Source organism: Sorex fumeus, unplaced genomic scaffold (assembly GCF_029834395.1).
Source record: "Sorex fumeus unplaced genomic scaffold, SorFum_2.1 ptg000155l, whole genome shotgun sequence".
NCBI classification, from domain to species: domain Eukaryota; kingdom Metazoa; phylum Chordata; class Mammalia; order Eulipotyphla; family Soricidae; genus Sorex; species Sorex fumeus.
Window position 1 is genome coordinate 3307935 of NW_026606212.1, and position 26981 is coordinate 3334915.

The window sequence follows — 26981 nt, forward strand, 5'->3', positions numbered from 1 at the left end:
AAGGGCCTCTGCTCTTCCTTCCAAGTCAGCGCCCGCAGTGCTCAGGACCCCAAGGGCTTGGGAGCGGCCTTCACCCGCTCCTGCCGCTCGAACTCCTCGTGGGCTTGGTCCAGGTCGGCGAGCACGTCCAGCAGGCGGGCGGCTGCCTCTCTCTGCAGGTCCAGGGCAGCCGGACAGGCCCCTGGGAGGGGGACAGGAGCTGAGCCGGCCACGGAGACGCCCCAAGGACACTGGAGCCCCTCCCCCACCCGCTGGGCTGGAAATTGGGAAGGGTGGGCGGAGAGGAGAGAGGGGGGCTGGCAGGTGTGGGGAGGGGAGGGAAGAGGCGAGGCAGAGGCAGCCTGACCCCTCCACGGCGCACTCCTTGCCTGGCTCTGCGTCCTCACTGGTCTCCAGGAGTTTCATCCTGCACCAGAGGGAGGAGGAAGTCGCATGAATAAGAACGCCTGGCCCTCGCCATTCCTCCCTAAGCACTGCAGAGGGTCCGTCTAAGCTCTTCCCAGGCCTCGAGGCGTTTAATTACACACACACACACACACACACCCCACCCCAGAAATGAAGCAGACCCTTATTAGCGAACTCCGTCAAGTGGGGGCTCACAGGCACAGAGAAATACAGTGACTCACCTGAGGCTGCACAGCATAAAGGTCATGACTCGGACTGACAGCGTCTACCACGAGCATGAACTGTAGCCGCTCACGGGACCCTCGGGATGCCCCCAGGAAACACCACCTCAGGGCTCCCAAGACCTGACCACCATCCCCATTTTCCAGATGAGAAAAGGGGGATCAGAGAAGTGACTTTCCCAGCAGCCCCCACCTGAGCTGGTCTCGGCCCAGCAGCAGCTGCCGATACACCATCTGCGTCTCTGCATCCGGGTCCAAGGGGTCACTCCAGTCCCCCAGAGTGACAGCCGAGTGTGTGCGGCTGCAGCCAACAGCTGGGGGCAAGGGGGGTCCGTGACCGCCTGTCCCCCTTCCAGAAGCCCCAAGGCCCGGCAGCCACCAGCCCTGCCTCTCACGCACAAAAACTCACTCCAAACCGCCATCCTTCGGGGTCCCTCCACCTCCGGAAGGTTCTTCCCGCCAGCCCCCTCTCCTGAGCCCCGTCTCACCTCTGAGCCTGACACACTCTGCCTAGCCCATCCCTGCCCCATCCCTTAACCCTCACTCTCCTGGAGTCACTTTCAAGCCCCACCTCCTCCAGGAAGCCCTCCTCGCACTCCCCCTGAGGCCGGGTCAAAGGCATCCTCTGGGGTCTCCAAAGCCTCATCTGGTACCTGGATTACCATCGCCCTTTTTTCACTCATCTGCTCTGAGAGTGCTCTAACGTCTGGTGGGTGCCAGAAGCCTCCCGGCCCATAGTAGGTGCTCAACAACAACCAACGATAAGAATAGGGCCAGAGCTGAGGCTTGCATGTGTGGGGCCGAGTTCAATCCCCAATACCAATAATCATTATGATACAGGCTTGGACTTCAGCAGCCCACCGGGCGAGGCAGCGACCTCGGCCCTTTCCGGACCCACCCATTTAAATCTCCCAACTCCCGTCCACCGGCATCAACCCCTCCTCGCAATCCAAGGGACCCAGAGAGGTTAGGCCACCTGCCCAAAGTGGCCCAGCCCGCCGGGCAGAGGTGGGGCGGCGCTGATTGACAGGCGGGGGGCGCGCCCTCACCTGAGCGCTCGGCCCGGAGGCAGCAGGTCCAGCGCGCGCCCCGGAAAGCGCCCGGGTGGCAGGAGGCCAGCTTGTCGGGGTTCGGGGCGCTGGCCTTGCGCAGGGCCGACAGCCAGTGGTTGAGGTCGTTCACGTTCTGCGGGGCGAGCGGGAGGGCGGCGGTGAGCGGCCGCGGAGCCGGAGACCCCCGCGCCCCCCGCGGTCCCGCGCACCTTGCACTGCAGGTAGACGGTGTGCAGCGCGCCCGCGCCGCGCCGAGTCACCACCTGCATCACGTGCGGCAGCTGGAAGGCGCCCTCGTCCACGCGCTCCACGGCGCGGATGTCCGGCACGGCGATGGACGCGCGCGTCTGGGGGGAGGACGGGCCGGTGGGCGAGGTGGGGGCCAGCCGCGACCCCCCCCCGCCCTGCCTGTCTCTGGGAGACGGTGACCGCTTCTCCGAGTCACCGAATATGGTGATGACCAGAGGGGATGGCCAGAGGGGAGGGCGCTGGCCTTGCACCCAGAGACCCATGTTCCATCCCCCGCGCCCCACGGGTCCCTCCCCCCACACCGAGCACCGCCAGGAGTGATACCTGAGCCCAGAGCCAGGAATCAGCCCTGGGCACCTCTGGTCCCCAAAAGCAAACAGATACAGTCACAGAGAACTTCTTTTCTTTTTTTTGCCTTTTGGGTCACACCCGACTTTGCTCAGGGCTGACTCCTGGATCTGCACTCAGGAATTACTCCTGGAGGTGCTCAGGGGACCCTGTGGGATGCTGGGAATCGAACCTAGGTTGGGCCGCGTGCAAGGCAAATGCCCTACCCGCTGTGCTCCCTCTCCAGCCCCCAGTCACAGAGAATTTCTGAGCCTCCATCAATCATTCCTCCCCATGTGCAGGTCGGCAAACTGAGGCCCCAGTCACTCCACCAGCAGCACCGGAAGGCAGGAAGCTGCGCTGTAAAACCAGGGTGGGCCCTGTCCGGGGCCATCAGGGGTGGGTGTGGCCGCAGAGACAGGCGGTCCCGGATGTGGACACCTGCCACACGCACACCAGTGCTAGCGGCGGGAGGACAAGGGTCTGTCTCACCACCACTGTCCTCGGTGCCCAGAGCTCAGTGCTCTGCTCAGGGGAGATGAGTGGGCCAGGCGGCTCTCCGGATGGACCGAGGCCCCTGCCCGCAGGATGTGGGGTCCCACCCTCTGGGCCACTTCCCTGTTTTGTGCCAGGGGACGGACACTCTGTGGGCATCAGAGGGGTATTAAGCTTTGCGCTGTATGTGTCCACGTCTGGGAGGGGGCATCCAGACTGGGACAAATGATGGCCACTTGATGGCGACTCCAGAGGCCTGGCCCATGAGAACCTGGGCCTGGGTTCGGCACTTGCTCCCAAGCTGTTGGGACTTGCCCCCTGCTGGGCCTCAGTTTCCCCTCATGCAAGGTGGTTTCCGGATGAGGGACCACCCCTGGAAGCTTCTCCACTGCGGCGGGCACCCACCTGGCACTCAGGACTCTTGGAATAGGACAGGGTCTCCCCACTGAGCCAGAAATAGCGCTTCTGGAAGGCGAAGCGGGTGGCCAGGCCGGCCGGCTCCTCCTTGCGCTTGAGCAGGTAACCTTCCCGGACGGTCACAGAGGGCGGCACGAGGGCCCGGGCGGCGCCCCCAGCTTCTGGGGAGGGCAGAGGGGAGACAGTGAACTCTCTCGGCAGATGCCCAGGAAGGGGCCCACAGGGGCGTCTCCACTCCCCTCCGTGCAAAAGACCAGGACAAATCCAGACCCTCTTGTCTGGTTGCAATCCTGGAGGGCTGCATAGAAGAGTGAACTTTATGCTCCCTGGGTTCTCGAGGAGGGGCAGGCAGCGTGGGCGGCCGTCAGCAGGAGGGACTCCACCCAGTGAGTCAGTGCTCCGGCCTAGCCTGTCCCGGGCCCCAGACACAAACTCCTCAGTACCTCTGGGGCTCTGCGTCTGGGCAGGCAGCTTTTCTGTGACTTGGTTTGTCCCAATTCCCTCCTGACCTGCGCCCCTTTGTGATCTGGACACCCCACCTCCTCCACACCAACCCATCCCATAGCTCCACCCATAATGCCAAGTCGAAGCCTAAGGCTTTGTGCTCCCCTCGTGCACCCCAGGACCTTTGCACACACTGATTCCGGCCTGGGCCAGTTTTCCCTCACGACTGGCTCTGGCCATTCCTGGATCGCGGCCAGCACCCCCACACACCAGTGTGTGCTGGTCCCTCTAGCGTGTCGCCCACAGAGAAGAGTGTTTCTCCAGTCCTCGGCGTTGCTGTCCCAACACCTCAGTGTCTGCCTTGTGTCCGCACCCAGGGCCTCACTGAGGCCAGGCAGTGACACTCCCTATGCTCGGTCCCGGTCCCCCCGCCATTCACAGAGGCCTCGCAGGACCCCACCCACGTCTGAGTGATGGAGGAGGGCGGGCTCCTAGGGGCGTGACAGGCTGGGAGTGGCGGGGCCCGGGGGACTCACCCTGCTCCCCATCCACGTCCACCAGCTGGTCCAGGAAGTCCCTCACCCGCGAGATACTCTGCAGCAGGAACGGGTGCAGGGGCGCGAGCCACAGCTCCTTGCCCTGGCCCAGCTGCTGGCCCAGGTTGCCGATGCTCTGCGTGGCCTGGGGCAGACGAGAAGGAGGTGGCGGGTTCGGGGCGCAGGCGCGGGGTGGCTTCCGTGGGCCCCGGAAGGGACCCCAGCGCAGCCCCAGGGGTCTACAGCGGCGCCTGCTTCGGGCCTCCCCCCGGGTCCCACTCTGCTTCCTCCAGGTCCAGGCCCGCCTGGGTGACCCTGTCACACACACTCGGAAATCCACCGGGTCCCCACGCGGCCACGCTGCAGACCAGCCGCCCGCTGCCATCGCACACTCCTCTGCTAAGGACTGAACGTCCTCTCGGGAAGAGGCAGCGAGTGTCCACACTCCAAACAGAAGGTCACACACACGCACTCTCTGTGGTACATACTCTGTGGAACTTTCTATGGCACACGCTCTGTGGCACACACATTTTGTGGCATATACACTATGCGGCACACAATCTCTGTGACACACTCTCTGTGGTACACACTCTGTGGTGCACACCCTCTGGCACACTTACTCTACGGCACACACTCTTTGGTATACACTCTCTGTGGCATATTCTCTGGTGCACATTCTCTGTGGTATACATTCTGTGGCACACACTGTGGTACACTCTGTGGCACACACTCCGTGGCACACACTCTATGGCGCACATTCTGTGGTACACTCTCAGTGGCACGCACTCTGGCACACACTTTGTAGCACACTCTCTGTGGTATCCTCTCCATGGCACACACTCTGTGGTACACTCTCTGTGGCACACACATGTACACACACTGCTCCGCCCAGCAGGGGCCCTGACCCTCACCTTGGCCAGCAGCAGCAGCGAGCGGCTGGTCTGGGGGTCCGCGTGCTGCTCCCGCAGGTCAAAGAGCTTCGGGGTGAGGATGGCGGGTGCGAAGAAGCGCAGGAAGAGGAAGCCACTGACGGCCAGGTACTTCACATCCTGCAAGAGGCACGGCCAAGTTTTCCCAGCTGGGGAAACCGAGTCAGCGAGGACGACAGAGTGGCAGTGCCAGGGGAAGTGCCGGGGGAAGATGGGGCACGGGAACATATCTGGATACCCAGGAGATAGACAGGGTCTGTGCAGGCCCTCAGTTTCCCCATCTGGAAAAGGGAGCAGCTGCCAAAGCGCATCCTCGGAGGGCACCGGGCACTGGGCGCAGGGCACCCCCCGCAGGAGGCGCCGTGGGACGCGCATGCTCAGAGGGGCTGAGTGACTCGCCCAAGGCCACAGCAGAAGCTGGCGCGGGCTCCAGACCCACATCCACAGCACAGCCCCCCTCAGGGAGGTGCCGGCCCCGTTTCACAGCGGGGCCCACGGGAGCCCAGAGAGGGAGAGTCACTCTGCCCAGGCCGCACAGCTGCCAGTGTCAGGCCGGCTGTGACCACAGACGGGACCTGAGCTCTGTCCGCCCACACACGCTACACTGACCCCACCCCCCGCACCCCGTGACCTGCTCCCCCCAGTTTTTTTGCTTTGCTTGTTGGGCCACGCCCAGCGATGCTCAGGGCTGACTCCCGGCCCTGAGCTCAGGAATCCCTCCTGGTGCTGCTCAGGGGACCATAAGGGATGCCAGGGATCGAACCCGGGTCTGGCTGCATGCCAGGCAAACACCCTCCCCACTGTGCTATGGTTCCGGCCCCTCAGCCCAGTTCGGTGAGCAGCTGACCGGCCCCAGCTCCACTCCCCAGACCCCCAGGTGTGCGTCGGTCTTGGGGAGCCCCAGCCGGCCCCCCGCAGCAGCCGGGGCTCCAGGAGGGGGAGCCGAGGAGGGGTGCAGCCAGCCACTCCCACCCACCTTTCACAGGCGCCGCTATATTTAGCCGGAATGTGCCGTGTTTATTCAGAGTTATCTTCACACCGCACACAATGCCTCCCCTGGGCGCCCCTACTTCCTGGGCCCCGCCCGGACCCCTTTCCTGCCCTCCCCCACCCGGAAGGAGGGTCCCACGCCCCACGGCCACCCAGCACCGTGTCACAGGGTGATTTTACCTGCTCCCCTCACTCACAGCTCACAGCTGCCCCCGTCCTGGGGGAAGGGCAGGTGTCAGAGAGGCAGAGAAAGGGGCCCCCACCCCGCCCGCCCTCCAGAGCCAGAAAGTCTGTCTCCTACCTGAGTCCTGTGTACCGGGCCCCTTGGGTGGCTGCCACCGGCTCTTGCCCACCCCACAGGCTGGGCTGCTGGGGAGCTGGCCCAACCCCTCCCCCACCGCGCCTCACCACCCCAGCTGTGCCCCACTTAGCACTTCTGCAGCCAGAAGGGCGCGAGCCTGGCAGAGTCGAGCCGCCGTGCCCCAGTTTGGCGGCTCGGGGCTCAGCCCTCCTTGGGGAATGGGAGGAGGAGGGTGGGGGGAGAGGACCCCCCCCACCCGGCCGGGATGGAGATGCCCTGAGTCACAGCTCTCTGGGCCTCAGTTTCCCCCATCCGCAGAGAGGAAGTGGGGAGAGGGGAGGCCTAAAGCGGGAGCCTGTCAGCCCCAGGCCTCTCCTACACGGGGTTTGCAGGAGGGAGCCTGGCTCAATGTCACCTCCCTGCGGGTGTGACAGCCACCTGGGGGCAGGGCGTGTGCCCAGCCTCCCCAGGGGAAGAATGGATGGGCGGATCGGCCTAAAGCATGGAGGGAGGGGGGAGAGGGGGGTAAATTTGTGGGTTTTTTTTTTTTTTTTTGCTTTTTGGGTCACACCCGGCGATGCACAGGGGATACTCCTGGCTCATGCACTCAGGAATTACTCCTGGCCGTGCTCGGGGGACCATATGGGAAGCTGGGAATCGAACCCGGGTCGGCTGCGTGCAAGGCAAACGCCCTACCCGCTGTGCTATCGCTCCAACCCCGGTGGGGGTAAATTTGTGCCCACACGTTCTTAGTGGCAACTCTCAGTGGAATCCGAATATTGGCTTGACCAAAATTTGGGGGGGCTGGAGAGAGGACAGGGGGCAAATGCCCGCCCCGCATTCCACCAGCCCTGGTTCAAATCCTAGCATCATCGAGGTTCCCCTGAGCACTGCCAGATGTCACTTCTAAGCACTGCCAGGCGTGTCTCTGGAGATGGCTCGGGGTTGGGGGTGCCAGGCCCTGATCCCTGACACTGCATGGTCCCCTGAGCACGGCCAGAATTGACCCCAGAGCACCAAGCTCGGAGTAGCATCTGAATTCCACCAGGTGTGGCCCAAAAACCAAAAAGAAAATGTCCGAAGATCTGGCAAGCCTGGCCTGAGCTCTTCCCCGGCACCTCGCGGCCCCCAAGTGCTGTTAGGGAGATCCAACTGTGAGATGAAGTCAAATCCTCAGATTTAAAATAAAATAGGAGCTGGAGCGATATCACAGCGGGTATCAGGATATCATTTGCCTTGCACGCGGCTAACCCAGGTTCGATCCCCAGCATCCCATAGGGTCCCCCGAGCACCGCCAGGAGTGATTCCTGAGTGCAGAGCCAGGCGTAACCCCTGAGCATCGCTGGGTGTGATCCAAAAAGCCAAATGTTAAATAATAATAATAATAATAATAATGGGTTGGCCCCCTGGCGCCGTGTAATCCCATCAGCGGCCAAGACTCAGAGACTATAAAATCCAGATCCCGGAACCGCGCGGCCGCGACATCTTATTATCTCATTCCTACTTTGGACAAACTTGCAGGCTATCGAATGTAGCCTGCCCACAGGGCAGAGTCTGGCAAACTCCCCGTGGAGTACCCAATATGCCAAATACCAGTAACAATGATGGGTCTCATTCTCCTAAAGAGCCTTGAATATAATCTCAGGGTTAGGATGAAAGAGACATTACTGGGGCCTGCTCGAGGCAATCGACGATTAACAGGATGATGAAATGAAATGAAATGAAAATGGGCTGGAGCGATAGCACAGTGGGTAGGCATTTGCCTTACAAGCGGCCAACATGGCCGACCCGAGTTCGATTCCTCCGCCCCTCTCGGAGAGCCCAGCAAGCTACCGAGAGTATCTCACCCGCACGGCAGAGCCTGGCAAGCTCCCCGTGACGTATTCGATATGCCAGACACAGTAACAATTGTCATGATGGAGATGTTACTGGGCCGACTAGAGCAAATCAATGAACAACGGGAGGACGGTGACGGTGAATAATAATAATAATAATAATAATATAATAATAATCAAATAAGGACGGGAGTGATAGTACAGCTGGTCGGGAGTTTGCTTTGCATGCGAGTGACCCGGGTTCGATCCGCGGCACCCCATACAGTCCTCCAAGCTTGCTATTGATTCCTGAGTGCAGAGACAGGCGGAAGCCAGGTGTGGCCCCAACGCCAAGAGTCAGATAAGGATGCAGGTGCGTGCCCGCTGAGGCCCCTGAAGCAGGTCAGGGGCATGCAGGGCTGTGAGCGGGTTTACCCGGCAGCGGCAGCAGCAGCGTTTTCTGTGTCACCGTCATGACCACCGCCCTTGGGCCCTGGATGTGAGCGGGGGTGGGTGGGGGAGGGGGCTAGCTGACCCCGGCCTGCCAGGACACTGCACAGTCCAGCGTGGGCAGCCGGTCCTGGCACAGCTCTGCCTGCTCTGCGCGACATGTCGCCTTGCCAACCCCTCCCCGGCCTCAGTTGCCCTGCCCACCCCCCACCCCCGTGAGGAGCACCCAGCCCACCTGGTGCTCTGCCTGGGGGAAGCGTGCCTCCACCCGCTGCTGCAGGCGCTTGAAGACGAGGCGCATGGTGGGCGGGCAGCGCTCCACAGAGCCCACGATGGCATCCAGGAGGGGGCCCAGGTAGCCCTTGAGCAGCCCCAGGCTGGCCTCGCGCACTTGGTCCTCCGAGGGGGCGCCCTTGAAGGAAATTCTCCTGGGGGTCGAGGGAACAGGTGGGAGTCAGAGTCCCGACCCTCCTGTCCCCACTAGGCCGCACCCCCGCAGCCATTCCTGCAGGGCTGTCACACCCCCGACCTCAGGGCCTTTGCATGTGCTGCCCTCAACACCTGCCTTCCAGCCCCACCTTCCAGTGACCACACCAGCCTCACCCCTGCCCACCCCCTACAGTGACTTTAGTCCAGACCAAAAGAGGGGACTTGGGTCCTTTCGCTCCCTGCGGCCAGTCCCCTCTCAGAACAGGTGCCCATGTGACAGGGCGCGTGCAGGCCTCCTCCCTGCCCCTCGAGGGCATTCACACGGGCTCCATCCTCACCAGGGTTGGGTCCGAGTCCCAGAAGGACTCCCCCGATCAAGCCCCAGCCTCCACAAAGACACAGGGGCCTGGTGCAAGGGGGTGGGGACAGCCCTCCCACCCCACTCAGGAGACTGATGGTTGCCTAGCAACCGACAGGAGGGCTCCCTGGTGGGCGGCAGCCCCAGGAAGGGGGATGGTGCTTCTCCCAGCTCTGTCCATCACAGCTCCGGGGGGCCTAAGGGCCCCCCATAGTGGCAGAGCTGGGTTTGGACCTTGAAAGCCCAGTGCTGGGCCCTGCAGGAGAGACGGCCACCCCAGGCCAGGGAGGGACCCCGTGCTGACTGACCGCGTGCGGCCCAGGTCCATCTTGCTGGGGTCCAGCTCCATGTAGCGCTTCTCGTCGAAGACGCGGGTGACCGTGGGCTTCAGGACCTCGTGCAGGTAGGGCATGCCCACGAGCTGGGGGGGGGGGGGGGCGGGCTGGGCGTCAGGCAGGGCAGGGGCCGGCGCCAGCGCCCCAGTACCCTCCCCGCTGCCCCCGCCGCCATCCACTCACCTTCATGAACTGCTCCATTGACTTGGAGGCCAGGGAGTTGGAGCGGAAGAGGGTGTTGGGGTCGGCTGGGAGGACAGAGGGGAGCATCTGCTGGGAGCAGGGACCCAGGTCCCCCTCACCCAGGGCGGAGCGGCACGACTCCAGCCTTGGGAATTCCCCAATCCACAGTCCACCGGCCCAGAGAGGTTAAGCGAGCTGCCTGAGACCACACAGCTCACAGCAGCAAAGCCACGGCCTGAAGCAGGACTGCACGCTTAGGCGGGTGAGGGGGACACACACACACACACACACACACACACACACACACACACACACACGAGCCCCTGCTCTCTGCTGAGGCCCACCGTCCTCCCCCGGGGCCCGTCAGAGGGGCCGAGTGGGTGACGCACTGGTGCGGGCGACCTCCCGCCGGGTGAGGTAGTCCAGGAAGGGCACGGCCAGGCCCTGGCCCAGGAAGAGCTTCACCAGCTTGGTGGCGAGGTCCTGGCGGCAGTCCCCCGACGTCACCTCCTCCAGCACAGCCAGGGGGCTGGCCACGTCCTCCTGGGCAGGGAAGGACACACGGGGCTGGGGCCCGACACCCGGGCAGGAGAGCCCAGACGGGCCTCTGGGGGCGCGGCCACGCTCCAGCCCCCGGGCGCACCCACCTCTGCGGGACGCAGCACCGACTCGGTGAGCAGCTGGGCCAGCGGCTGATAGTGCTGGGAGGGCAGGACTCGGTCCTCCGACAGGCGCAACTTCAGCCGCAGGGCGCCTAGGCTCCCCCTGCGGGCAGAGCCCCGGTCAGAGGCCGGGACAGCGCCGGGCGGATGGCAGGAGTGGACAGACGGGAGTGGACGGGCCGAGAGTGTGCACAGACGCGGCTCGTGTGAACAAATGCGTAGGCGACAGGGCAGCGTGGGCAGGTGTGGGCAGGCAGGTGGACAGGCTGACAGTGCAGGGACGTGGCTATTGTGAACAGATGTGTCAGGAAAGAGCGGCGTGGGCAGGTGGAGGCAGGTGCGAACTGGTGCAGGCAGGCATGAACAGGGGCGGGTAGGTGTAGACAGGTGTAGACAGGTGTAAGCAGATGCGGACAGGTGCGCACAGGTGTGGGCAGGTACGAACACGTATAGGCAGGTGTGGGTAGGGTAGGGGTAGACAAGTATGGGCTGGGCAGGCATGAACATGTAAAGGCAGGTATGGGCAGGTGTGGACAGGTGAGGACAGGTGTAGGCAGGTATGAACCATATAAGCAGGTTTGGGCTGGTATGGACAGGTCTGGGCAGATATGAACACTATAGGCAGGTGTGGGCAGGTATGAACAGGTATAGGCAGGTGTGGGCAGATGTGGGCAGGTGAGGACAGGTGTGGGCAGGTATGGACAGGTATGGACACTACAGGAAGGTGTGGGCAGGTGTGGATAGGTAAGAACGGGTATAGGCAGGTGTGGGCAGGTGTGGGCAGGTGTGGGCAGGTATGAACAGGTATAGGCAGGTGTGGGCAGATGTGGGCAGGTGAGGACAGGTGTGGGCAGGTATGGACAGGTATGGACACTACAGGAAGGTGTGGGCAGGTGTGGATAGGTAAGAACGGGTATAGGCAGGTGTGGGCAGGTGTGGGCAGGTAAGAACAGGTAAAGGCAGGTGTGGGCAGGTGTGAGCAGGTGTGGAAGGACGCCATGCTCTGAGCACGCTAGAGCTGGAGCCCAGCATGGTTCCGCCGCCCCTTACCGGACATCCTGGTCAGCTCTGGGGAGGGGCAGGAGGCGGAACCAGCCGTGGGGAGGGTCTCGGTGCAGGACCTGTGGGGTGAACTCCACCTGCGGGACAGACGGCAGCTGAGCCCGGCCAGGGAGGGCGGCCGCAGCCACCTGGCAGCCCCCTACCCACCACGGACAGCAATGCTGAGGCCCAGGTCACTAGGTCCGGGCAGGGAACTTCAGGCCTCCGGGGGACATGGCAGTGAGGAAACTGAGGCTCAGAGAGGTGGAGTGACTTGCCTGAGATCACACAGCGGTTGGAGACAGGGGAGGGGGTGTATTTGGGCTCCACTTTGGGGCAGAGATCACATGTATCCAAAGGTTTACCGGCACGGCCAGGGGCTCTGAACTGAGCGTCCACACCACACCAATCCACCCATTCAAAGTGTGTCACTCAGTGGGTTTTGTTTGGTGGGGTTTTGCCTTATTTTGGTGGGGTTTTGCCTTATTTGGGGGGGCTCGCTCCTGGCTGTGTGGGGAACCAGATGCGGCGTGGGGGCATCAGACCGAGTCCGGCTCGCGGCCCAAGTCAGTGGCCTTGGTGTGTCTGCCAGGCAGAGCGACCACCTCACCCATCACAGGGCGGCCTCGCGCCCCCAAGGCCCCCGGGCAGCCCCCGGCCTGGAAACTGCTCGCCCTCTTTCCGCTGACCGCGTGCGCTGTGCTGCGCTGTGAAATCACGGCCCATCTGGACTCTCGGACTCGTGTCTTTCCCTGAGCGGCCCAGGCTCAGGGCCGTGCTCCGTGGGCCGGGTCCTCCGCGGCATGGACAGCCCAGGATGGGCCAGTGCCGTCCGGGGGCGGCTTCCCGGCCGGTGACCGCGAAGGGGGCTGCCGGGAGCTTCCACACGCGGGCCGTCGCATGCACACAGGTTTGTGTTTGCTCGTTTTGGGGGCCACACCCAGCGATGCTCAGGGGCCCGCAGGGGATGCCGGGATTGAACCCCGGCTGGCCACGTGCAAGGCAAGCGCCCTCCACGCTGTGTTCTCGCTCCAGCCCCCGTGGACACACATTGGCTGTTTCTCTCCAGCACCTTCCAAGGAGTGGAACTGCTTGGGCCCCGTGACCCCTCTGCCTGGAGAACCTTCCGGACTGTTCCCCGGAGCCAGGGCCCCTGCTGACATGCCCAGCGTCCCTCTGACCTGGTCCAAGCCTTCCCCTGGGGAGAGTGGCCAGTCTGTGCAGCCAGTGCCGCCGCGAGCAAAGGGGCAGGAGTGGACGCTCGCTGGGCTTAGCTTCCAGACTCAAGGCCTGGCCCGGAAGAGCCACTTCCGGTCCCTGGCCTCTACCTGCCAGTCTGTGGAATGGGCGCAGCGCCACAGGGCAAGAGTGAGCGTGAGGGCAGCAGGGGAGCAGGAGCACTCACCCGGGTCAGTGTGGCTTACCAAAAGCCTCTGTCCCCTCGTGGGCGCCTGGAGGAGTGTGGGGGAGGGGTGTGGGGAGCACTCACCATGCCCAGGAAGTCGTTCTTGCCCACCATGTCCCAGTCCCAGAGTTCCACCCTCAGCGGGGCGGGCGGCCCCGGGGGCTCCCGGAGCTCCAGCACTTGATCCCAGTGCGGGAAGCGGGTCTTCTTGATGGTCTGGGGCAGAGGGAGAGGGGCGCATGGGAGTGCTCCCCAAGCCTCCCCGGGGGCGCCCCCTCCCCCGCCCCGGGTCCCCCTCGGTGGCAAACTCACCGCAGTCTCCAGGCTCTGGTTGCCCCAGAACACACGCGCGAAAGGGTCAGAGGTGCCAGAGATGTCCCGGGGCGCCAGGTCCCTGGGGACAGACCGGGACAGGCATGAGGGACAGGCCACGTGCGCAGGACGTGGGTTTTTGTCCCGGTGGTGCTCAGGAGCCCCTCCGGATTAGACTCAGGAGGAACCTCGGAGCGCCGGGATTCGAACCCGGCCAAGCAGACGCCCTCCCGCTGTCCTACGCTCCAGCCCTCAGGCAGGACTGGGGAGGCGGGACTCGGGCTGGGCTACTCTGAGGCTCCCGAGCCCCAACATGGAGGGGCCGGCAAGGGGCGCCCTCCCCAGGCCCAGCTGCCCAGCCCCCAGGCAAGGGTCAGGCGCAGAGAAGGGCACCCCAAGAGGAAGCGCAGGGCCGAGGGCAAGGGCCTGGCTGGCGGAGAGAAGGGCCAGAGTGGTGCTCCAGCCTCAGTCTCCACATCTGGAAAATGGGAGCAGCTGCAGCTGTCCCGCCCGCACGGGGGAGGGGCGGGTGTGTGAGAAGTGGCTTCACTCCATCACGGGCTCACGCTGGCAGGGGAAGGCAGAGGCCCGGACCCTCCGAGGCCTCCGGTTGCCGTGACAACCCCAAAGTCTCAGTCAGCACCCCCCAGTCAGGCCACACCCCCAGGGCGGCTCCGCTCCTGCCTCGCTGGCAGGCAGCCCTGGCGGTTTCCTAGGAGCCAGCCTGGTTGCTAAGCGACAGCACTTAGTTCCTCTCCTGCTCACAAGCGGGTGCGGGGAGCCATGGCAACCAGGCAGGTGAGCGAGCCCCGCCCCTCGCCGATCACTGCCACCGCCAGTGCCCCACTCCCTGGTCCCCTGCATCTGGACACCAGGGGCAGAAACCCTGGGAGAGGTCGGAGAGGAACAGAGAGGGCAAGACAGGATCTAAAGTCACACCGCTGGAAGATCCAGATGGCCCAGAGCAGCCGGAATGGTGGTGGGGGTTGGGGGCTGAAGGCGAGAGGTGCAATGCACACGCCCCCACAAGAGGAGAGATACAGATGGGAGACCCGAGGGGCAGAGGGAAGGTGTGTTTCAGGGAGCAGAATGAGGAAGGGGGGCCGAGGGCAGTGGGCAAGGCGTGAGGGGCGCTGGCATTCTGGGCGCTGGGGCACCTGAGTCCTCAGGGGTCCTCAGGGGTCCTCAGGGGTCCTCAGGGGTCCTCAAGGTCTGAGCCTGTGCTGGGGATGGGCTCGTGATCAGGTCTGACCCATGAGTCAGGGAAAGGGGCTGAGATGGGCACATGCCCCGGGAACACGTCCAGACACTCAGAGGGGCTGGAGCGATAGCACAGTGGGGAGGGCGTCTGCTTTGCACATGGCCAACCCAGGTTCGATTCCCAGCATCCCATAGGGTCCCCCGAGCACCGCCAGGAGTAATTCCTTAGTGCAGAGCCAGGAGGAACCCCTGTGCATCGCCGGGTGTGACCCAAAAAGAAAAAAAAAAGAAACACTCAGAGCTGCCAGGCTGGGAAAATGCCTGTTGTCTGCCCCCACGCGGGATAGAGGCAGACACAAAGAACAGCCCAGGACCCTGTCTCTAAGGATGCCTGGGAGCACTGAGCACCTTGAGGCAGCCATGCCTGAAGCCGTCTGTCACCCGGAGCTGCTTGAGCCAGCAAGACAGTCTGACACAGACGCCTCCGCGCCCAGCCGTCCCTTGCTGCCGGGCGTCTGGGCTCTGAGGCGGGTCCCTGGGGATGCAGCAAGCTTCGGTGGCAGTGCTTTACCTCCAGGAATTCAAACCCCAGGGGGTCTGGACTGCGTATCTGGAAGGGCTCCTGGCTGTGGAGCAGGAAGCGCCCGGGAAGTGGGCAGGCTGGGAGGACACAGTCCACCACCTTACCTGGCCTGCAGCACGTGACAGCGCAGACAGCGGCCACGCCCATCCTCCCGCAGCTGCACGGACAGGCAGACCTCGCCCTGCACCTCGGCGTCGGGGTCCACGCGGCTCAGGTCGATCCAGCTGTCGATTCCTGCGGGACACAGGGGCCAACTGGAGCGGCTGCTGCGGCCAGGAGGCCACTTGTTATGCATGTGGCTGGTTTTAAATTTGTTTGTTTGTTTTTAGGGTTTTTTTTTTGTTTTTGTTTTCGTCTTGCTATTTGGGTCACACCCAGAGATGCTCAGGGGTTACTCCTGACTCTGCACTCAGGAATTACTCCTGCCGGTGCTCAGGGGACCATACGGGATGCTGGGGATTGAACCCTTGTCGGCTGCGTGCAAGGCAAACACCCAACCCGCTGGACTGAATCTGGTCCCACATGTGGCGTTTAAACCACAGGCGACTCCGTGCAAAAGATCAAAAGCTTCTATGAGTCACCCTTCCAAAGGCTCCCCCCAAACCTTCCCTGCCCTCTCTGAAATGATTATTTCTTTTTTTTGGGGGGGGGGTCACATCCAATGATGCTCAGGGCTTGTGATCTGGCTCTGCACTCAGGAATTACCCCTGGCAGTGCTCAGGGGACCATATGGGATGCTGGGGATCGAACCCCGGTCAGCTGCGTGCAAGGCAAACGCCCTCCCTGCTGTGCTATCGCTCCAGCCCCTGAAATGATTATTTCTGACATGATTACTCCCCTGACACAGAACTTCCATTATAGCTGTTGGGACGTCAACTTCCAGAAGCAGATTGATCTCTTCCTGCTGTCTGAAGGACTGTGCCTTTGCGTCCAACTATTTCAACAGGAGGCCCCTGGGTGAGGACACCGGCTTATCCTGCTCGGCACAGACTGAACAAGTATTTGTGAAATCAAATCCTTCCTTGAGTCTTTGAAAATTCTGGGTCATCAGTGTTCTTAACCACTTCCTCTTCCCAATTAAAATAATGAGGGAGGGGCGGTGCCTCTCAAGTAGAGCTCAGACAAGTGGGTGTGTGGTTTCACGCAGGGCCCGGGATGAGATGCTGGGTATTCCCACCGTGTATCTAGGCCCCAGCAAGGCTCAGGGGACATGTGGTCCTGGGCACAGAGCTGGGGTCGGCCGCACGCAGGACGCACACCTTAACCCTGAACTAACTTTCTGGCCAATTAGGACTTTTTCTCTCCCTCTTTTGTCATTTTTTTCCCCTAGTACTCCAATTAAATTGATGATATTTGAGTGTATCTCTATTATTTGGTATGTCTCTAAAATTTTAAAATTATGAATTATACTATGTGGAGCGATAGCACAGTGGGTAAGGCATTTGCCTTGCATGCAGTTGACCTGACGACCCAGGTTTGATTCCTCCGCCCCTCTTGGAGAGCCTGGCAAGCTACCGAGAGTATCTCGCCCGCACGGCAAAGCCTGGCAAGCTCCCTGTGACGTATTCGATATGCCAAACACAGTAACAACAAAGTCTGCAGTGGAGACGTTACTGGACCCGCTCGAGCAAATCAATGAACAACGGGAGGACAATGACAGTGACATGTTATATATTATTATATACTTATATATAATATATTATTAATATATTATATATTATTATATAGATAATATATTTCTTGTGTCCCTGGGCTAAACCCTGAATAATTATATTGCCTCTCTCCCTTCAATAATTTTCCTTTTAGGGGCTGGAAAATGGGTAGGGCGCTTGCCTTGCACACGCCTGACCCGGGTTCAATTCCCAGCATCCCATATGGTCCCCTGAGCACCGCCAGGAGTAACTCCTGAGTGCAGAGCCAGGAGTAACCCCTGAGCATCGCCAGGTGTGACCCAAAAGAGAAAAAAAAATATTTTCCCTTTAGCTCTGAATGATCTGTTGAACTCAACCATTTAGTTCCAATTTCCGCAATTAAGCTCAGTACCTGAAAAGGTCTGGCTTGGCTGTTTTCCACGAGTCTTTCTTCAAGGCCTGGTTTGACTGATTACTGGCCCTTACTAGCACTCCTTTTGTGTTTATTAAACAACTTCTCTCCTTCCCTTCCTCCTTCTCCTCCCCCTCCTTCTCCACTTCCTCCTCCTCTTTTCCTGGTTTTTGAATGAATCACTCCCTGGCAGTGCTCAGGGCTGACTCCTGCCTCTGTGCCCAGAGATCATTCCTGGTAGAGCTCAGGGGACCCAATGGGTGCCAGGGATCGAACCCTGGTGAGCTGCGTGCAAGGCAAGCGCCCTCCCACGGTCCCGTGCTCGGCCCCAGTTTCTGCCACTCTCGTTCAAGGTGAAGGTGACATTTCCTGGCTGGGCAGTGATCTCTGATAAAGGTCACGTGGCTCACAGAACATCCTGACCCCGCGCCAGGCTGTCTTCACCCGGGCAACGTGAAGGGGGTTGACTTTCTGTCCCCGCCCCAGCAGAACCCCGGCAGCCGAAAACCTCCAGAACCCAACTGCGCAGCTCAAGGCCGCTCTCCACACAGGCTTGGATGAGCCTCACCTTTGCGGGAACCTGCAGAAAAACCCAGGTGTGCGGGACCCGTGACTGAGATCCCCAAGCTCACTCAGATCGGGACTGGGCCCCCTCCCCCCAGCTCCCCAGTTCTCCAGTAGCTCGGCAGCCACACCCACAAACTGCCTCTGGTGCCAGGTAATCTCATCAGCAGCCGAGATCCAGAGACCACGAGATCAAGCTTATAGAGAGTCCTGGAGCAAGTGGCCGCAAATGCTGCCACACAGCCTCTTACACGCTAGCCCACTGATGTACCAAGAGTAGCACACGTGTGTTTGGGTTTAATACACATGCCTGTAATCTCTCATACAAGGGTTTAAATGGCTCCAGCAAAAAATACAAAAAATACATTTTTTTTTTGCTCTTTGGGTCACACCCAGTGATGCTCAGGGGTCACTCCTGGCTCTGCACTCAGGAATTACTCCTGGTGGTGCTCAGGGGACCATAGGGGGTGCCGGGGATCAAACAGTGATCGGCCACATACAAAGAAAACTCCCCACACGCTGGACTGTCAATCCAACCCCCAAAATACATCAATCTTCACACACTTTCCTCTTATGGTGGCAGGAAAGACCACGGTGGTGGGATTGGTGTTTGAATATAATTTGGAGCGATAGCACAGCGGGTAGGGCGTTCGCCTTACATGCGGCCAACATGGCCGACCCGAGTTCGATTCCTCCGCCCCTCTCGGAGAGCCCGGCAAGCTACCGAGAGTATTCGATATGCCAGACACAGTAACAACAAAGTCTCCAATGGAGACGTTACTGGGCCCGCTCGAGCAAGATTGTGAACAACTTGATAAAAATAAAATTAAATTTTTTTACATAATTTTTATTTTATTAGAAAATATAAAAGATGTTTCTACTAATACATTCCAATCAACATAATGCATAAAAAAGAGTTCTGATTCTTAAAATGAATCTTTTTTAGTAGGATAAGCTGGTGGGTTTAATTTAACGGCTGAAGCATATTATGGTAACTAGACTATACTGTAGTTTAAACTAATCCACAGTTGCAGGAATAGGACTGATTTATTGATTTATTTATTTATTTGCTTTTTGGGTCACACCCAGCAATGCTCAGGGGTCACTCCTGGCTCTGCACTCAGGAATTACTCCTGGCAATGCTCGGGGGACCCTATGGGATGCTGGGAATCGAACCTGGGTCGGCTGCGTGCAAGGCAAACGCCCTACCCGCTGTGCTATCGCTCCGGCCCCGGAATAGGTCTGATTTATAAAACTAAATTTTTTAAAAAGAAGTCACATGGGTTGGAAATGACAGAGGAATGAGGCCGGGCATCTGCTCGCTCCTGGACAGGGGTGAGGCTGCTTGTCCCGGGGGCGCCAGCTGTTCCCTGTCCCACGGGTCACCCTCAGGCTCCACCTGACATCAGCAATGCCCCAGCCTGAGACGGAGCCTCTCTGCTGGCTGGAGATTCAGATTCTCCCCAAAACCTTCCTTCCCTCCCTTGCAGGGTGCTGCCGGTCACACTGGTGGGGGTTTGTTTGTGGGGGTGCGGGTGGGGTGGGCTGGGTGTGGCTGGGGCAACCTGTGTGATGCTCTCGGTTCCCTGCGACCACCCGAGAGAGCCTTGGCTGATCCGGAAGAACCATTTCCCCCAATACAGAAAGAGCTGTGGGGCCGGAGCCATAGCACAGCACGTAGGACGCTCGCCTCACACACGGCCAATCCGGGTTCGATCCCCAGAACCCCCCCATGGTCCCCCGAGCACTGCCAGGAGTGATTCCTGAGCACAGAGCCAAGAATCACCAGAAGTGGTCCAAACCAAGCAAATAAATAAAGAATTCTTCTAGTAATTAAGAAGAAAGGGCAAGCAACCCATTCAGAGAAAAACGCACTTACAGTGTGAAGAGACAACAAGGAACTAAGTTGGGACTGGAATGACACGCGGTGTCACTATGGGGCCATATGGGGTGTTGGGGATCGAAGCCAGGTTGGCCTTGTCCAAGTGATAGGGGGCACTTGCCTTGCAGGCAGATGACCCAGGTTCAATCCCTGGCATCCCATATGGTCCCTTGAGCCCCTAAGCACCACCAGGTATGGCCCAAAAAGCAGAGAAGAAAACGGAAATAAAGAGACTCAAATACATAAAATGGTTTTTATCCTCGGGGGCGGGAGAAAGAAGAAGAAGTAAATGCAAAATAAACTACATCAAGAGGCAATTTTGGAGGAGAGGGGATAAAAGTGTTTGGGCCACACCAGCGCTGCTCAGGGCTGACTCCTGGCGCTGCATTCAGGATCACTCCTGGCGTGCTCGGGGGACCATGTGTCGTGCTGGGAAATGAACCAGGGTCAGCCACGCACACAGCAAGCGCCCGAACCCCCGTACTCTCTCTCAGTCCAAGAGGCAATTTTTAACCTATCAGATCTTGGACTGAAAGGCCAGAGCACTGTCGCAAGGGTCCCCACAGATCAACCAGCCCCTTCCCCACAGACGGCGATGCAGCCAGAACCATCTCCCGGGCTCATCTGGGCCTTCTTTGATCCGTCAAATGCACCTCTAGGAACCTGGGTCTGGTGGCCACCCTCCGCCTATGTGTGGAATCAGGAATTACTCCTGGTGGTGTTCGGGGGACAATATGGGATGCCGGGTATCGAACCCAAGGCAAACACCCTACCCGCTGTACTATTGCTCCGGCCTCATGGGGGGGTTGTTGATTAAGTGAGAGGAAAAGGCGCCACACACAGACCATGGTCGCTGATGTTCTTTGTCCTGCCTTGGGTCTATCTGAAACCCTCCCAAAAGACTTTGCCAAGAGACTGACAACAGAGCCCAGGTGATAATACACTCTGACACTTGTCTTGCATGTGACCAACCAGGCTCCACCCCCGGCATCCCACCCAGTCCCCCGAGTCCCACCAAAAGTGGTCCCTGAGCACAGAGCCAGGAGTAAGCCCTGAGCACCGCTGAGTGGGGCCCAAAAACTAAAAAAGAAAAAAAAAACCTGACCACAGAGAGGATGAGCAAGGAGAGCTGGGCTGAGAGTCACACGGGGCAGGAGGCCTAAAACACCTGCCATGCGAGCGTGTGGTCACCAGTTCAAGCCCCTGGGGTCTCCCGTGTGACAGCCTAAGCAGCTCTGCAATCCCGGCACTGCAAGGAATTTGCAGCCGCACTGCAGCCTGATGTGTGTGAGCACCACAGAGAGGGCAAAACCCCCAGCAACCACCACGACAAAAGGGCCGACAACTGCATGAATGCACAAACTATGTCACTGTTACTGTCACTGTCCTCCTGTTGTTCATCGAGTCACTCAAGCGGGCCCAGTAACGTCTCCATTGTGAGACTTGTTACTGTGTTTGGCATATCGAATACGTCACGGGGAGCTTGCCAGGCTTTGCCATGCAGGCGAGATACTCTGGGTAGCTTGCCGGGCTCTCCGAGAGGGGTAGAGGAATCGAACTCGGGTCGGCCATGTTGGCTGCGTGCAAGGCAAAAGCCCTATCACTCCAGCCCACGAACTATTTCATAAACTCAATTAAAATTTAAAACAGAAACAGGGAACGGAGAAATAATTCGGCAGGTAGGGCGCTGGTCTTGCACGCGGCTGACCCAAGTTCGATCCCCGGCACCCCTCAAGCCCTGCCAGGAGTGATCCCTGGGCACAGAGCCAGGAGTCAGCCCTGAGCAAGGCCGGCTGTGGCCCCCCCAAATAAAATAGACACAACAGAAATCGGGGCCAGCGGGACAGTCCAGGAGGCCTGGGGTCTCCCCCTGTTTCTCACGGCACCCTGAGACGGCCTGGAGCTCCCAGCAGTGCTCATGAACCACCCAGACCCCAGAGACCGTTCCCCACTGTGGAGCTCCCACCTGTGAGCGTCCACTGCCCTGGGCCCGGTGGGGGGTGGGCACACTCACCTCGGGGGTCAGCCGTGATCTCCTCCTTGCTCAGCGAGATCTTGCCAATGATGTCATCGTGCCTGTGGAGAGTGAGCGGGTGAGGGGCTGGGGGTCCCACCAGGGGCCCGTCCCTCCCACCAGCAGGGGGCACAGCTTCCAGGGCTGCTGGGGTGGGAGGGGCGCCCGGCGCTCACACACCCCACGGTGTCCTCGTCCAGCACGTAGAAGGCCAGGTGGTGGAAGTCCAGGGGCAGGTGCACCGTGTACTCCTCCCCCCAGAAGGGGCTCAGGCTCCGCCAGACCGTCGCGGTCCTGCAAAGGGGCGCGGGGGGTGGGGGGCTGAGGGGCCACACGGCTGCTGGGACCTGGCGAGCCAGCCACGCCCACGGGGGCACGTCACGGCCAGAGACATGCAGAGAGCAGCAGACGCCTGCGTGCCGAGAAGCAGACACGCAGAGACATGATCATCACAGAGACACAATCACAAGCTCACACTCGCACACACACACACACACATACACAGACACACAGGAAATGACCACACGCACATGCGCGCGCGAGATGACGGCGTCCCAGCGCCTATCGTTCATTCACCCACCCATCACCCATCCACCCACCCGCAATTCACGCATCCATCCATCACCCATCCCCCAACCATCTGCCCACCCCCCGTCCATCCACCCATCCTTTCATTCATCCATCCACCCACTCACGCCACCAGCACGCAGCGTTCCAAGCCTCTAGGGCTTCTGGAGTCCTCAGAAGGAGCACTGAGGCCCTGTCTCCAGCACTGCCCCCACCACCAACGCTCATCACCCAAGGAGAAGGCCTGCGACAAGCAGACCTGGCAGGGTCTGGGTGGGGGTCAGAGGGGCCAGGGGAGGCTTTCGGTGAGGGTGTCAGGTAAAGGGAGAGTGAGGAGAGAGACGGACCAGGGCTCCAGAGGTCTGGTGTGGCATGTGCAAAGGCCCTGGGGCAGGAAGGAGCTTGAGGAGTTGGAGGAACAGGAAGGTGATGATGGGAAATGGGACTACTAACCAGAGCCCTGTCAGCAATGGGGGACCCCAAGGGGTTCAGGACAAAGGAAGCATCTGCACCCCAAGTGTAGGAGGCCACTTCCTCTCACCCACCAAGGAACAAAATCTGCTCTGCTCCTCCTGAGGAGAAATGTCCTCCTCTGCTCTGCCCACACTCCCGGTGGGCCAGAGCGTGAGACACACCCAGCGGCCTTGAGCACCCCCCCAGACCGCTCTGCCCCTGACCCAAGGCTTGCTCCACAGAAGTACCCGTGCGCTGGGGGCTCCCCAGAGACAGAACGGCAGCCTGGGACCCAGGACGCCTGGGACACAGGACCCCTGCAGCCTCGGGCAGGGTCAAAGGGGGTTCAGGGGCTCCAGGGCACAGGGCGGGCAGGGAGGACGGTCAGCGGGGTGCAGCGGGCTGGCCCTCCCCTGGGCAGGTTCCCCACCCCTGCCGCCTGGCCCATCTGGACCAGAACCGTCAGGAGGCGCCTCCAGCCTCTTGCCGTCTCCATGGGAACCGAGGCCTCCGCTGCCCGCCCACCGGCCCCTCCAACGGCCTGGAGGGGCGGGAGTCACGCAGGGCCCTGAGCAGGAGCGTCACCCCAACATGGTCACGCACGTCCACCGCAGCGCCCGCACCCCAAATCAACAGTGGAGTGCGCGTACACACAGGCAACACACACATGCACACATGCACACGCACAAACATGCAACATATGCATGCACACATGCAAGCTCACATGCACACACATGCACATATGCTTACACACATGCACACACGCAAGCACACATGCACACACACCCATGCACATACATGCATATGCACAAATACACGCATACACGCACATGTGCACATATGCACAGGTACCCGATGTGAGCACACCCCCAGGGACACACACCTCCTCTCTCTGGCTCCTCCCTGGCACTCACACCAGCCCCCAAGTGTCCCTATGCAGACCCAAGGTAGGCTCGGCCACACACAATCATACACACATACACATGTGTGCAAACACATTCCTACACACACCCACCTACACTCACACACATACACACGTGCATTCATACGCACACACACTCACAGACATTCGTATACACTCACGTTTATGAACACACACACACACACACACACACACACACACACACACCCTGAAGCACCCCTCAGGCTGGGAACCAGCCAGCCCAGCCAGGCGCCAGCTGCCCACCCCGGGGGAGGCAACAGCCACAGCCACGGACCAATGACCACTGAGTCAGGCCTGGGGGCTGCAGTGACCATCAGCGGCAGGATGGGGAGAGGACCCGCAGCCCCAAGCACGAAGCACCGTCGGCCCCACCCTCGGGTACTGTGGACCCTGGACCTCACCTGGCCACCACCTCGTCATCCACCTTCACGATGCAGTAGGGGTCGCTGCTCCCCGACCTGCAGGGCCGGGGTGGGGGAGAGGGCAGCAGGGGCGGTCAGCAGCGGGCAGCGCCCCAGAGGCAGGGACCGGCCGGGGCCTCTCACAGCTCCATGGGGCACCCCAGGGGCCCACCTGCCCCCACCCCACCCCTCTCTGGGCCCCCAGGACGCAGCAGGAAGAAGGAGCGCCCACCTCAGGGGCCCGTGGCTGCAGGAGATGCTTCCTCCCGGCCTCAGTTTCTCTGCTCTGCGGCACAGGCGCACTGGGGTCCCCAGAGGGGCCGAGGGGACAGTGCACCCTGGGCGTGTGCCCTCAGCTGCTGCCTTCCTCTCTATGGGGGCTCCCCATGGCGGGGCAGGAGAGTGTCCTGCACCAGGACCTCCTGGGTGGAAGCTCAGGGCACAGATGTGCCACATCCCCCCTTCACAATACGGGATTTATTGCACGCCCCTTCAGAATAAGAGTCTCACCCAAGTAGTGCCTCAGGCCCCCGGTTCCCCCATCCATCCCCGCACCCCAACGCCCTCCAGCCTCTGGGTCTTTGCACTGGCCCAGGTCACACCATGCCGTGAGTGGCTCCTTCATGCCAAGCAAACACACAAGAGGCACCTCCTCAGAGAAGCTGCCCCTGACTGCCGGCCTGGCTGAAGTCACACTCGGATCTGCCTCACACCACCCCACTCCCTCTGTCTCTGGGTCGTGTCTGACTCCCTGACACCCCACAACTTCCAGACTGGGAGCTTCTGGGGGGACGGGCGGTATCTGTCTACCTCTCCCCACACCTGCAGAGTGAAAATTCGAACCCAGGTCTCTGACTTTTGGGGCAACAACTCTGAACCAATCTCCGTCCCCTCTCCACACCCCAGCGCCCCTGTCCCCACGATGCCTCCCTGGTTCTGTTTTGTTGCCCTCGGGCTTCCTGGACGGGAACAGGACACCCACCTGGACCCAGCTCTGTAGGTGGGCCTGCCCCGTGCCTCAGTCTCCACTCTGGCTCCTTCCCTCAGCTCCAGCCTGGGTGCCCCGATGCCTCCCTTCCCCACCCCGGCCCCTCAAACGTCCTGGACCTCCACGTTCCTCTCTGGGGTCCTGCCTAGTGGCCCCTGCCGCAGTTTCCCCTTCAGTAACTACCCCAAGCCCGGGAGGCAGGGGTGTGAAGCCCATTTCCCATCCGAGCCCCTGAAACCGGGTGACCCCCTCGATCTGATTTCCCCCTGGGGTTCCCACCCCTGCTCCAGGCACACGGGGCTGGGGTCATGTCCTGCCCGGTCCTCCAGCTGCCCCCGGCCTCCTGGGAGCTGCGCTCAGGACGTCAGCCCAGGGCACTGACGCGGGCACAGCCCTTATCAGCCCTTATCAGCCGCCCATCAGCCAGGGGTGACTGCCCCCCCCCCACACCTCCTCTCAGCCCTGGCCTCTCCCATGGCCCAGGGCGAACCTGGGAGAGGAGCCCGCAGCCCTGCCCGCCTGGCGGGGGTGGGTTTGAATCACAGGGGGAGGTGCAGGGGGGGCCTGTGAAGGTGTGGGTGCTCCGGGCCTGGGACCCCCATCGGAAACGAAAGTGCTGTGCTGGGAAGACAGGACAGAGCAAGGCACCGGCCGTGCTTCTGCGAAGGCCGGTTCAAATCCTGGGCACCACATATGTCCCGGCCGCGTCCTGCCAGGGGTCACTCCTGAGCACAGAGCCACCGGGAAAAGCCCCCCCGAGCACCAAAAGGTGTGGTCCCCTGTAGTAATAATAATAATAACAATAATAATAGGTGGAAATGGAAAAACTGAAATGCCCAGGGCCTGGCCCACCACGGCAGCCTGGGCGGTGAGCTCGTGTTTTCAGAAAGTCACAACGGAAAATCCTCCCCAAGGCCACCCCCGGCCAGGTGGGACCCTCTCAGGCATGATGAGGCTTCAGGAAGCCTGTAGGGTGCCCTGACTCGGGGAGAGAGCCCTCTGAAGGCATCAGTGGGGGGGAAACTGAGGCTCTGCCATGTGTGGCTCCGTGGGACAGGGTGGGCAAGTCGGAGCCCAGGGCCTGGAGAGCAGCCGGGCTCAGCTCTGCGTGGGGGCTGGGGGTGGGCAGTCCTGCTTGGGTGCCCCCCAGGATGGAGCACTAAGTTCCCGGGGAACCTGGTTTCTGGAGAGACCCCCTAAAGCCCTGAGCAGTTTCCAAATCCCTGACTTGGGAGTGGGCATCTCAAATGGGGGAGGGGGGCTTACCCAGAGGCTGTGTCTGCTTGGTGCTTCTGCTCTCCCTGTTTACTGGGGGGGGGGGCTCCCAGACGCCCCCCAGGCAAAGGCGCCCAAAGCCCAGTCTCCGCAGGCTGGTGCCCCCACGCAGAGCCCACCAGGCTGCCTGCCCGGCGGGGAGCGAGACCCCATAGCGCCAGGCTCAAGGGCGCTGAGGACCCCCCACCTGCCCAGGTGCTGACGTCGCGGTCGCGGGGGGCGGGGGAGCCCCTGTCTGGCTCCAGGCCAGCTGATTCAGCCGGCAACGAGGAGCGGGGGGCAGGTACCTGGCCGCGGAGGGGCGCCGGGAAGAGCACCGAGCGCGGAGTTCCCGGCCCGGGGCCAAGAGGACCCCGGCTTCCCAGGAGGCCTGTGACACCCCACGCCCCCGAGCGCCGGACGCCCCCGCAGGAGGGGCCACCGGTCAGGGCCCTCTTGGACGTCGGCGCCCCCTCCGTGCAGCGGGGTGAACGGGCCGGCCCTCCCGCTCTCGGGCAGACCCCGGGGACCCCCGCGCGCGCGGAGCAGAGCCGGGCTGGCGGCGGGACGCCCGGTCCCCCGCGGCCCCGCGGCCCCGTCCCCGCCGGACCCGGTACTCACACGTCCTTGGCGGGCAGCGCCCGGCCCTCCAGCACGCGGACGTTCAGGGAGCTGCTCCTGGCCATGGCGCCGAGCGAGCCCCAAACTTTCCGGGCCGGAGCGCGCGGCTCCCG

At 61.4% G+C, this 26981-nt stretch overlaps 1 protein-coding gene across 1 annotated transcript; it reads right to left on the reverse strand.

The window, feature by feature from the left end:
• Nucleotides 1-26981, reverse strand: RASAL1 (RAS protein activator like 1). The gene is made up of 21 exons (XM_056107150.1): nt 26869-26981; nt 24006-24062; nt 21822-21935; nt 21642-21703; nt 15243-15372; nt 13356-13437; nt 13128-13259; nt 11648-11736; nt 10583-10700; nt 10325-10478; nt 9936-10000; nt 9726-9838; nt 8866-9058; nt 5058-5195; nt 4147-4291; nt 3155-3327; nt 1888-2025; nt 1676-1811; nt 820-940; nt 360-406; nt 1-199 (listed from the first exon to the last, which is right to left on the reverse strand). The coding sequence occupies exons 1-21, from the start codon at nt 26931-26933 to the stop codon at nt 42-44; spliced, it is 2430 nt and encodes an 809-aa protein (XP_055963125.1). The 5' UTR covers nt 26934-26981; the 3' UTR covers nt 1-41.